The sequence below is a fragment of the Cnephaeus nilssonii genome (assembly GCF_951640355.1).
Source record: "Cnephaeus nilssonii genome assembly, chromosome: 18".
Classification (NCBI taxonomy): Eukaryota; Metazoa; Chordata; class Mammalia; order Chiroptera; family Vespertilionidae; genus Cnephaeus; species Cnephaeus nilssonii.
The window spans coordinates 48,517,533-48,530,812 of NC_137089.1; the positions used below are offsets into that span (position 1 = coordinate 48,517,533).

Genomic DNA, 13,280 nt, shown 5'->3' on the forward strand with positions numbered 1-13,280 from the left:
AACAGTGTCGACGGACTTGTATGTGACTGCCTTACTTTGAATGTTAGACTGAATAATATTGTTAAGTTCGTAGTCTTTGTTCTTGGCCAAAAGAATAGCTTGTTCACTCAACCAATCATGATTCTTATAATTGGTTTGAATATTGGGAAATACTTTTCAACCAATTCTTCTTTTGATGTCACTAAATTGCAGAAGTTATGAGGCAATGAAATTCGTCAGATCAACCAGCACCTTTCCGTTCCCAATTTCCAGCAATTGATGTGAGAATATCTCAGCTGATCGATCATTTTGCAGCTGGACACGCATATTTGTAGTTAATTTTAATGTCTTTACATGTTGCCACAAAGTAGAGTATTTCAGGCAAGCATTTATTTCGTCCGCTGGTGTCGATCGAGGAATTACAGGTAATGTTTGCCTGAAATCTCCTGCAAGCAATATTAATGCGTTCCCAAATGGTCTGATGTTTCCATGCAAATCTTGCAATGATCAACCAAGAGCCTCGAGTGATTTTTTGTGCGCCATTGTGCATTCATCCCAAACAATAAGTTTGCATTTCTGCAATACTTTTGCCATGCCGGATGCTTTGGAAATGTTGCACGTGGGAGTTTCAATGAATTGCATGTTCAATGGCAATTTCAAAGCGAATGAGCAGTTCTTCAACCTTGTAGCAATGTCGCAGCTATTCCGGACTACGCAAGAGCTAAGGCTATGTCATTTTGGGATCGAATTGCTGCCAGAATCAATCTAATTAGGAATGTTTTACCAGTTCCTCCTGGCGCATCTAAGGAGAAGATTTCTCCAACCCCGTTAAAGACAGTTTGCATTATTTGATCGTAAATGCCGTTTTGCTCAAGCATTAGCTTAGGAATATTTGATTGCACATATGACAAAAGATCACCCTTGTTGTAAATTTGTTCACGATGCAATTCTACATTGAATTAAGCAGCAGCAGATCGATTCGATGATGGCATTCCCAATTGATTGAGAACTTTGTTTGCGATTTTTTAAAAAAAATATATTTTATTGATTTTTTACAGAGAGGGATAGAGAGTTAGAAACATCGATCAGCTGCCTCTTGCACACCCCCTACTGGGGATGTGCACGCAACCAAGGTACATGCCCTTGACCGGAATCGAACCTGGGACCCTTGAGTCCGCAGGCCAACGACGCTCTATCCACTGAGCCAAACTGGTTTCGGCTGTTTGCGATTTCTAAGCACAAATCTTCTATCATTATCAACATTGAAATGGAATCGTAAAATTGGAAATTTGGAAATCATAAATGGATCGTAAATCGGAAACATTGAAATGGAATCGTAAAATATTTAGTATAGCGTGTGTTGCTTTTACATCCAACAGATGGCGCTGTTTTTCAAAAAAAGCATGTTTTTACCTGTCATAGGTGTGAATCTATATAATAGTAGGTATCCTACCTAAAAAAGAGTAATATGCAAATTAACCATCACTCCGCTACACCCAGCCACGCCCACCAGCCAATCAGAGCGAGTATGCAAATAAACCCAACCAAGATGGCTACAGCCACAGAGAGCAGGCGGGAGGCTTGGGTTTCCCAGGCAATGGAGGAAGCCAAGCTTTCCACCTGCCCTTGCTGGCCTAAGCCTCCACTCAAGGCTACAAAGTTTCAATTATAGAAAGTAAACAAATCCAAACAGAAATGGCAGCAGCCACAGAGCTGGAAAGAGTGGGAGGTTAGGGTTGCCCCTGGCAATGGAGGAAGCAAAGCTTTCCGCACACCCTGGCTGGCCCAGGCCTCCACTCCAGGCTACAAAGTTTCAATTATCAAAGATACATAAATTCCAACAGAAATGGCTGCTGGCCACGAAGCAAGCAGGAGGCTTGGCTCCGCTCCAGGCTACAAAGTTTCAATTGTAGAAGGTAAATAAATTCCAGATACCAGAGCCTCCGCTTGGGTCGCCAGGGGGAGTGGCTGGCCTGCAAACCACCACAGGCCTCTCGCTCAGGCTGCCCCACGCCCCAAGGGAACCCCCACCCTGATCCAGGACACCCTTCAAGGCAAACCAGCTGGCCCCCACCCATGCACCAGGCCTCTATCCTATCTAATAAAAGAGTAATATGCAGATTGACCATCACTCCAACACACAAGATGGCTGCCCCCATGTGGTCAAAGATTCTGCCCCTATGTGGACACAAGATGGCCACCACAAGATGGCCAGCAGGGGAGGGCAGTTGGGAGGCACCAGGCCTGCAAGGGAGGGCAGTTGTGGGTGATCAGGCAAGCAGGGGAGGGCAGTTGGGAGGCACCAGGCCTGCAAGGGAGGGCAGTTGGAGGTGATCAACCCTGCAGGGGAGGGCAGATAGGGGTGACCAGGCTGGCAGAGGAGGGAAGTTGGAAGCAAACAGGATGGCAGGGGAGCAGTTAGACATCAATCAGGCTGGCATGGGAGTGGTTAGGGGGTGATCAGGCTGGCAGGCAGAAGCGGTTAGGGGCAATCAGGAAGGCAGGCAGGCGAGCAGTTGGGAGCCAGCAGTCCTGGATTGTGAGAGGGATATCCGACCGCCCGTTTAAACGGGCAGTTGGACATCCCTCAAGGGGTCCCAGATTGGAGAGGGTGCAGGCTGGGCTGAGGGACACCCCCCCACCCCCGTGCATGAATTTTGTGCACTGGGCCTCTAGTAAGGTATATAAAAACACGTGCGTATTCGAATGCAACATTGTATCAAAATTTCAAAGCAATCAGTGAAGAACTTTCGGAGACTTAAGATTTTAAACAAACGAACATTTACATTTTTATTTATATAGATTATCTGCTTTTATTTCTGCTAGAAATTAGTAAAATTTTTGTTTATTCTTACCTTCATAACAGTCTCTTTATCTGCATAATCCTTTTCCTTCTACCACTTTTACTTTTTATTATATGAGTATGCATTATGTGTGTGTATATGTGTGTATGTCGTATGTGTGTATGGTGTGTGTGTAGTATGTGTGTTGTGTATTGTATATGTTTTTGTGTGTATGTGTGTGCATGCACTCACACACATTTATGTCCCTACTAGTAAAGCTTTTGGGGGCAGAAACATTTTCATTTATCTTTGTATTTCTGGCGGCTAACTCGGAGTCTTACATACAAATTAAATATTTGCGGAATATATTCATGAATTGTCATGGAACTAAAACATAAAAACATAAGTGTCTGGGTGACATTATTTTCATGGAGTTGGAGTTATCGTTGAATTTGGCTCCGTGGTAGCAAACGTATGAATCCAAAGAGAAATTAAAAGCAACCTCCTGGTGACATTCCACAGCACAGCCGCACACACTAAGTCCAAGTCAAATGTGGGGCCTGAGAGTTCCCACGAAGAAAATCGTAAAGGATGGATTTCAGCAGAAAAAGCAAATGATTGATTTCCACAGAAAAAAAAAGGGGGGGGTTATTACGGCTGTAAGGTAGTGAGGGCTCACAAAATGCTGACCACGCAGAACTCACTAACGCCAGGCATGGCAACATCCTGCGGGTGGGCTTGTTCATCACTTTACAGATGAAGAAAGGGGGGCTCCCTCCCCCCAGGAAGACGCCCAGGGTCACACAGTCAATGAATGCCAGCGCTGAAACTCCCCCTGAGGCATTCCGACTCTACAAGAAGAAAGGCCTAACTTGACACGCGTAGAACGCTTTGGCTCTCTTCAGTAACCGGAGCATTTTAAATTCCAGAATGAATTAGTTTCTTAGTTTGGGCCCGTGTTGGAGCGGATCAATGACGTCAGAGCTGAGGAGGGAAAGGGGCGGGTAAGTCCTCTGCAGGAGAGGCCTCGGGTGCCAACACGCCTGGAGGGAGATGGTCTTCAATCTCAGTCCTCGGTCTGCCTGTGTTTGCCCGCACATCTCGTTCCTATTTCAGAAGCTACACGTGATTCAGAAAACAAGTGAGAATGTTTGGAATTCACGTTCAAAGCATGTTTATTAAATTCAGTTTGCTGCATAGCTGCTGCCGTTAATGTAACTCTGAAAACTGGTTGAGCTGGCAATCCAGCTTTTTGACGTGCTGGCTTCATTGCTAACTCAGGGGCTGGAGGCATGTTGACACAGAAACATGACATTAATCCTGGGAGCCGAGCTAGTGCCCTGAAGGGGTTGTCTCACACCAGTATCCATTGTGTTTAGAAAATTCTACCTCACAGCTCCTGCGTCTCCCTCGATGATTCCAGGCAATGCCGTTTAGAAGAGGCGGCTTCTGACGGCTGGTGCGGACAGGAGCGTGGTGAGCAGCGGGCCAGCCAGAGAGGGAACACCAGGTCCTGCAGCGCATTCCCGGAGAAGGTGACCTCCGAGCTGTCCACACCAGGTGCCTCGGGCCACCACAGGTGCCACATCAATCGTTTAGAAAAGTACTGAAATATTGTGTTTGTTTAAGTGTTGCAATAATTGTAAGGGTTAGAGATTACTTTCCCCCGTTTTAATCAATGTTATACGGCCCTTTCCAAATTGCCTGCAGCACGAAGTCGCCAGCTCTTCGCGGACTAGCTGTCAGTCGGTGCGGGCTGCGCGGTCTGGCTCCTGGTCTGCCCTCCAGTGTCAGGGTAAACCCCTCGGATGGGATGAGGGGTCAGGCGCGGGGAGCCGGGGGCAGGGCAGCTGGTGGTGCTGGGGTGAGGTCCTAACTGACCCTGGCCGTGTTCGCTGACGGACTCGGGGAGGGTAGGTTTCTATCCCCCTCGATGGTTGCAGCACTTGGTCAAATTACTAAGACGTCACTGAATTATACTCTTGAAAGGGGTAACATTTGTATTATGTAAATGTATCTCAATAAAGTTGTTAAAAAAAGAAGGCGGACCAGAGCCAGTGAGAGGTGAGGAGGGTTGAGGGCTGGTGTAGCTCTGGGAAAGCAGGGGGTGGAACAGAGAGAGCGGGGGCTTAGAGGTGGGGGCTCGCGCTGGGATGGGCAGGGCTGCTGTCAGGCTGATGGGAGGGACTGGGGCGAGACTCTGTTGGGATGAGGAAATGAGGAGAGCGTCCCTGGAAAGACTGATGGAGTGACCACCCAGGGCCTCAGGCTGCCCGTGGCGACTAACGGCAGTTTTCTTCCTGACCGTAGGCCTGACCGGCTTCTCAGGGCATGTCCTTTAGGATCTGGCCGTGGGAACTCTCACTCTGCCCCTTTGAGACGCAAACCTGTTACAATTACTCGGACATGTCTCCTCAGGACCTGCAAAGTGTCCCTTTGAAATCTGACCATCGGGAGAGACCGGCCCCTCCCAGTGTCAGTGGGAGAAGGACACCTACCTCCCCTGCCTCACTTCGCAAACACGGTGCTCCCGCTACCCCCTCCCACGCGGCCCCCTCCCACGCTGCCCCCCCACGATGCCCCCTCCCACGCTGCCCCCCTCCCACGCTACCCCCCCCACGCTGCCCCCCTCCCACGCTGCCCCCTCCCACGCTGCCCCCCCCACGCTGCCCCCCCCACGCTGCCCCCTCCCACGCTGCCCCCCTCCCACGCTGCCCCCCCCACCCTGCCCCCTCCCACGCTGCCCCCCCCACGCTGCCCCCCTCCCACGCTGCTCCCCCTCCCACGCGGCCCCCTCCCACGCTGCCCCCCTCCCACGCTGCTCCCCCCCACGCTGCACCCCCCACGCTGCCCCCCCTATGCTGCCCCCCTCCCACGCTGCCCCCCCACGCTGCCCCCCCCACGCTGCCCCCCCACGCTGCCCCCTCCCACGCTGCACCCCCCACGCTGCCCCCCTCCCACGCTGCCCCCCCACGCTGCCCCCCCCACGCTGCCCCCTCCCACGCTGCCCCCTCCCACGCTGCCCCCTCCCACGCTGCCCCCCCTCATGCTGCCCCAGTGCATGTCCCTGAGCTCCCCGGCGCTGGACGCCCTGCCCTCCTTTCAGTGGCCTGGAGTGCGGTTTCCACTCTCCTCACAGCACTCTTGACCCTGTCGCCACCATGTCTTCCTTGCCATTTGTTAACGTGTCCAGCTCAAAGCTCCTTCTACAGTTATCTGAGGGGCAGCACATTGCAGCTGGAAAAGCTTTGATGGAGTTGTTAAAGACCCCCCCCCCCCCTCCGCCAATTTAGCTTCTTTTGAAGCATAGTGACCTCCATCTTGTATAAAACTGCTGTTTGAATTCTCTGCTATTGTTAGATAGTCCCTAGTCCTGTAAACTCTGTCATTGTAAACTCTGCCACTTTAAAACAGTCTCTTATCTATAAAATGACTTTGTTTTTAGTTCAAATAATAGGAAAAGATAAACTTAACTGTCTGACCTTGCAAGCTAGCCGTCCACTGTAATAGACTAATACTGATAACAATTCCCACATTCTTATGCCAAGTACTAACTCATTATGTATTCAAGGTTACAACTGTCTGTAACAGTAACTCACACAGAGCCGTTTGTAATATCTGCAAATAGAGAGGCTCAAAAAGTATAAATATTGGGAACTTCCTGTCTGTGGGGCTCAGAAATTTGGAAGAGACACCTCCCTCTGGGCCGCGCGCAATAAACGACTCCTAATTATTGGCTCATTAAGGCGTCTCATTATGATACAACACTTTAAAACATTTAATTTTTGCAGTCCAGTATTTCTGAGACTTGTTAAGAGAAGCAGCACTGTCTGTCCCTCCCTGCTCCCCATTTTCAGCTCCTTAAAGTCCTACTCCCTCAGCTGATTCTTCCCGAGATATGCCTCCCAGGTCTTCATGACACGATGCCATCGCTCCTTCTCCATCAGTTCGGTGCCCTGTCTGCTGCCGCCACACTCCGGGGCGGGGATGCAGTTCTCTGCCACAGACCCCCGCTCACGGGCCTCCTCGTTTCCATCTTTGCTTTCCCCCATGTTTTCTGGGAGAGTTCCTCCAACTTGTCTTCCCTTCCTGAGTTGAGTTATTTATTTTGCCATCACGTGTTAATTTCTAAAAAGCTCTTTACCTGCCATCTGAATACTCAGTTTATGTTTCAAGTACTTACTTCATGAATGCAAATCTTTTCTCTTCCACGAGGTATTAATCAGCATTTTTTGTTGTTTGGTTTTTGAAATTTTATTCTTCCCGCACAATCTCGGTTTCCTCCAATTTGTGTTCTATTTTGGTATTTGCTTTTTATGTTACATCTTTTCTCCTGTCTGTTCACAGTAACAGTGGGTGTTAGAGTGCCGACAGGCAGCGTGTACAATGGGGACGGTTTCTGCAGGTGACCTGCTGACCATTTCATTGGGTGGCACCCATGCCAGCTTCTTTAAATCTTTCTTCTAGGGCTGGTCATATTCCCAACTGAGAGGTCTTCTAGTGTCTTCCAGGAGCCTGGCTCCTGAGAGGGAGAGAATGCTGGGGATTTCTACAGTGAGGGAGTAAACGCTTCCTCCTCTCTCTGTTTTCAAATGCTCTCCAGTCTGTCTAGCAGCCTGAGGCCTGCTGTGTGCGCTCTGCCAGAAGACACTGCTCTAGCCTCCCACTGGGCCAGGAGCGGTCAGGAGGACAACACGGGTTTCTGGTTCCCCAAAGGGCATTCCGCCATGTTTTCTAGAGGAAGATGGTTGCCTTCATGCTGAGGTTTGGGGAGTTGGGTGATTAAAACCGGACCCAGGTTGCACAGGTGTGCTGAGTCTGGTCCACTTCTCCATCTGCCCAGCCTCCATAGCTAGGTCCCCATTCTCCTTAAGAAAAGGGTTTTCAGTTTAAAAACACCGTCACAAATGTGATGCAGTTTCAGGAGGGAGCAGGGCTCAGTTGTGTTTGCTTAACATCTGTAACCAGAAGCATCAGCAATTTGATCCAAACTGTCAACGACAGGAAGGTATCAGAACAGAAACGGGGTCACACCATCGGTGGCAACCCGGTCACACTGAAGTAGCGCCCTCCCTCTGAGAGCCACAGTCTGTGGCCAGAGAAGAGAGATGGAGATGGTTCAAGATGGAGAGTCCAATTACTGCGAAGCAGCTGATGGAATTCCTGACACTTATCCGGAGTAAAGAAGGCTGCAAAGATGCCGTGACCAAACTCTGAATGCAGCCAAGTCGACTATCTGTGGGCCAATTATATTGACATTCTGTTCAAAGGTTTAGGAAGGCAAGGGTATTTTAGCTCCTTTTAAATATTTCATTGGCTGTTACCGTCACAAGGGATTGGACATTAAGCTCGGTTTCAGGGGACATAAAAGGGGAACTGAACTGAGTGAAAGCAGCAGACATTTGGTTCAGAAGAGAGGACCCTGCTATAGGCGTCTGAAACCCCAGTATAAACAGGGACCACGTGACTAACATCAGTGAGTGCCTGGGGCACCCATACACTAGCTGACTGAGCAGCGCACCCCCGCGCAGGTGAGCAGCAGGACTGAAGTCTAATGTTTCCAAGGAAGTCATGTATTTTGGCATTTATGTATAATCTCCCATTTTTGGACATTGATGTTCTTAAAAAAAAACAACACCCCTATCTTTTACCAAGCACATGGGAAGATGCATTTATCCAATGGGACTCCGGTCCGTGACCACTCTCATGCTTCGGTCTAACATTACCATAAATGTGACCTATGTCACTGGGAGTGGCTGAGAGAGACTGGCTGGCCATGTGTTAGCCATACCCCCAAGAATAAAGTGGAACTAAATAATGTCTAATTGCCTTTTCATAGGAAAGACTGTATGCCTGACATGTGATTTTTTATAAGAAGTGTGGCCACCCATGGAGTAATTGTGCCCATTGTTTTTCCTGTTCTCTCCGTACACCCTTATGGGTCATTTAACATCACCGTGTACACCACGTAACACTTGTGCTATTCATAGGTGGCAATTTACGTGTGGTTCTTTAAAAAAAAATCTAGGAATGAAGCACATTTATAGGCTAAACTGATGTTGAGGGTTATTTATTGTTTTCAATAAATAGTCAGTATATCCCAAAAGTGGTACTTGAATTATTCAATGGAAAAAATAACACAAGCATGGTGGATTCCTAGCAATTATAATTTAAAAGCTGGGACTACTTTTGAGGCCACAATCCCTCCCTCTAGCTGGCACGGGAAGGGCTGGAGACCCTGAGAGCAGTCACACGTGCTCCAGCCTGGGGCGAGGTGGATGGCGGGGGAGAGCGGAGAGGAAGAGAAGACATGCCTTGTTCCTGAGGTTTCCAGCTCAGAGAAAGAGCCCATGTACCACGCGAGTATCTGCTGGAAGCTGTTTAAGATGCAGGGAATCCAAGATGTTGTAATTATACTTCAGCACACTGACTCCTGATGCTTAGGGATTCACTCCCAACGGCGCAGAAGAAGGCCTATGCGGCCTGAACCCAGCCACGTGGGGAGCGGGGAGGGGCGCGGTGGGTTTTCCCTCACCATCTCCTTCCTGCCTCTGCCTGTGCCCTGGGAACTGTCATCATCTAAGGATGTGAATTGGGAATGAGAGACGAATAGAACATAACAATAAAAGTCAATGTTAGCTACCAAACAATAAGCTTGCAACTAAATAAGTATTAAAACGAGTGCCCCTGAACATTAATAAGGAGATATTGAGTCTTTTAAAGAATTCTACTGCATTTCTCTCTACTTTCTTCTATAATGCAGGGTTGACTGTTTTCATACAACCGTGATTTTTTTCATAAAAAATATATAGAAAATGATCATCTTATCTCTATAAAAACGAATGCGGTTCAGGAGACAATTGGCAAGAGAAAAAAAATTAGCAATTAAATAATTCCACTTTCTTCCCACCATGGGAAAGGAAGAAGCACACCTATCAAAGGACCAAGCCCTGTAGCTGAGGAAGCCACTGCCTCGTGAGGGGCCGGATGGACTGAAGCATCACATTTTCCTCCTGGAGGTGATTTGTATTTAAATGAGTTCTCCACATCCTTTAAGCTGACTTGGGAATTGGTTGTCAAAGTCCTTCGCTGCAGGGGTTGCTGTACATAATAACGGATTTCACAGAAGTTCCTTGAAGGAAAATACTGATTCAGAGACCTCACAGGGTATTTTCGTCCTGGGAATGCTTTCTATTTCCGCCCCAGATGGCATGTGACAAACTCCCTCCAGCCTACGTTTCTCTAGTGAGCGGTTTAGGCAGCGAATCTCTGCTCAGCAGAAAACACATTTGAAGTAGAAATTTTTAATAAACATGAGTCTGCTTCCTCTCTCATTTGTCATCCATACGAATGTAAGACGTGGTCACGAGACGTTGCCGGTGGTGGGCAGACAGGCTGCAGGAATCTGGTGGAAACACTCTTTGGCCGTGTATGTCTGCTCCCACCCGCCCCAGGTCGCTCTGATCAGAGCCTTTACCCCTCGCCAGTGACTGCGGGACCGGGACCGACTTCCTTAGGCAGCCTTGTCACTCCTCACAGTGGGAGGCACCACCGCTGTCATTGTGAGCGAGAAACAGGCTCAGGCAGAGGCAGGGGCTGGGTCGCTTGGACCCGAGCTCATTCCTGTCACCCGGAGGCCCCACGTGCCTCATGAGCCAGGACTGCGTGGTCCTTACCCTGCGACACGGTCAACATCAGGCCAGATGCTGTGTCGGAGCCCAGGGCCCACATCCCTGCAGGTTCTCCCCAGGGAGGAGCTTCCCAGGCAGCCGCAGGGCAGTGACATCCTGGGATGAGGCCCTCGTGGCACCTGAGACTGACACTACAGATAGGGAAATGATAGGGACTTAGAATCTGATGGTTAGAGCACCTGAATTATACCGAAAAATAACCATATTATTTTCAATCTTAGAACACATATACTCATGTGAATAGGGTTAAGTTTCTTTTATGTGAAGAGGGGAATTTTTCTTAAGTTTCCTTTTCAAGCTCTGTGCGAAGCAATTGAGGGGGTGACTCAGACCCGATAAGCAGGGTCAGATCGACCCACCAGGAGTCAAAACATCATCTCATCGCCTGATGACAAGGACAATAGCGGACGTCTGTGGACCTCCAGGGCTACACGTAGCCGCATTCTGTTCCCAGCCTCACCCCGGCCCCTTCCCCTTTATAGTCCTGTCCCCTGCACCTGCTGGGAGGTGCTTGTAAGCGCCCTTCTTGGTTGGCTGGCCTTATCAATAAACGCCCTATGTGATTCAACCCGGCCTTCGTTATTGTGCACAGCGACAGGCAGCCCGGGCCCAACTGGGGGTTTCCCGGTAACAAAAGGACAGTGGACACACCTGATGGGGAAAATGAGACATTTTTTTGGAGGGAGGGGGAGCTAGCAATCTGAATCTGTGCCATTAACCTAATGCACATTCTTGTTAGCCTATAGTCTAGCCACTGCCCCTTTAATTGTCTGGTCCTGCAAGACCTGGTTACTCCCATTTTAGAGGGGCCATAAACTATCCCCAGACGGAGTTATCAGTGCTGGCGCCAGGCCAGGCCTTTAGTTGTGGCCTCAAGGACCCAACACATGGGGCTTTTTGCAAAGCCTGCGAAAGGTCCAGAAGTATAATCCATATTTGGGGGACAAAGAAACCAAAGGGGTATAAAGGGAGAGCTTCCTCCATATTGGTTTACCCAGGATTTGAGAGGAACAGTCTCCCCTGAGTCCCGTGCCTCCAGTACTCCTGCGTATTTTTTTGGTCGCCTGGTAGGCTCAGTAACACACCCACAGACCTGGGCTTGAGACCTGGTCTGCCACTAACTGGTTATGTGGCCGTGGGAAAGTCTGCTGGCCTCGACCCTTTGCTTTCTCCTCGGGGAAGTGAGGGGCTGGATGGGAGCAATGGCTTTCAAAACTGTATTATTATTTTTTCAAGTGAAACTTTTTGCAAACAAAGTCATAGGTTGAGTCCCAATGGATAAAACAGGTGGAGGTGACACTAGTTATCCACCTTTATCACCTTATCTTGTCTCCAAGGGGCCTTGGAGGATCTGAGGCTGCACAACACAGTGTCAGCCTGGGCACTGGGCACCTCCAGGCTCACCCCAGTCCTCACATTCTGTGATTCTAAACGATATCGTGGCCACAGGGAAAGGCACTAACATTGCATGAAAAGGACTGGGGACCAGCATCAGGGCTGACAATTCGGAGCCCAGAGACACGACATAATGAAACTGTCATCATCGACTTGGCCGGGTGGCCAGAGACACTGGTGGTGAGTTCTGAACTGGGTCCTGAAATTTCACAGGCTCACAGCGATGCAGGAGTTGGGCTTTGTGATCATGACCTTGAAATCCATTCAATATTGCTGCACTTACTTTAATGACGTATGAATTGTACTTTTAGCCTGATAGCATTAGTCCATGAATGGACTTTATTTTCTTAAAGATTACTTGATATTGAGCTATAAACTTCCAAGGACAATCCTACCATAACTTATTAGCATCAATATACTTTTCATTTTTCCCCTTTTGTGACTATATGAATTTTAGACAAATTGGCTCATGTTCTCTGAAAAGCAAAAGACCAGATCCCACTGTTGTAACTCTAGCTTACAGACTTCATTCACAGTGAATCTGCATTAAACTCTATGAAGCCTGCCCCTGGCCCAGGCCCCGCCCCTGGTCCTGCCTGTCTAGGTGATTGACAGTGTCTCTGATTTCATTCCCACAAGTCTGTGGGCACAGACCCTGTTCACTTACCTGCCTCTGCCTTCTGCTGCTTCTCAATCTTCTCCAGGCGTCCTAGCAAGGAGTCGATTTTAGTTTTGATCTGCGTTAGTTCTTTCTTGATTGTCTGTAACTCATCTGATTTCACTGGAAGGGGAAAAGAGACAGAAAGCAACAGAAAGTCAAAGGCCAGGACTCATGGACACCCTGTGTTTCCCCCAGACGCTGTCAAATCTCAGAGGATGCTTTCGAGTCCCATCAACTCTGACTGCCTCCAGCTTCCCCCCACACTGAGGACTTGATCACACAGTGATTCTCCAGGATGGGAGCCTCTGACATGTCTTCTCACCAACATGGTGCGAGGTGGAGGGATCTAGAAATATTTTATAAAATAGCTGACACTAAATTTAGTTTGGGCAAATACTAGTAGTTGAGTAACTCTCAGATGGACTCAGATTGAGGGAGGATTCAATCCTGACAGGTGTGTTAATAATGATACTTTTAGGACTAAGTCGTAACATATATTTTAGCAGTCAGCGATATTTTTAATCCAGTACTTTGGTGATTGATTGGAACCAGAAAATCACACTTTTCCCCTAAAATGTCTAAGATGCTAGAGAAGTCTCCCAACTTACAGAACGCTTGTACTTGACTTTTTAAAAAGGAAACTGAGGCGGTGAGCTGTGCCAGCCTCCCTAAGCCCTGATGCCGGAGGAAGGAAATTCACGGACGCTCCCACTCCGTTTCACACGGATGCTCTCATGCTGGGTTTTGGCTGTTCACTGTGGTTTTTAAAGA

At 48.7% G+C, this 13,280-nt stretch overlaps 1 protein-coding gene across 1 annotated transcript in view; it reads right to left on the reverse strand.

Moving 5' to 3' along the window:
- The window catches only part of RALYL (RALY RNA binding protein like), a gene marked incomplete at its 5' end in the record, with an annotated part of 274,838 nt that overhangs the window by 24,830 nt on the left and 236,728 nt on the right, over nucleotides 1-13,280 (reverse strand). The window contains one exon of the mRNA XM_079795890.1: nucleotides 12,516-12,629. Within this exon, the coding sequence (XP_079652016.1) occupies nucleotides 12,516-12,629 (114 nt within the window). The remainder of the gene's footprint in view (nucleotides 1-12,515; nucleotides 12,630-13,280) is intronic.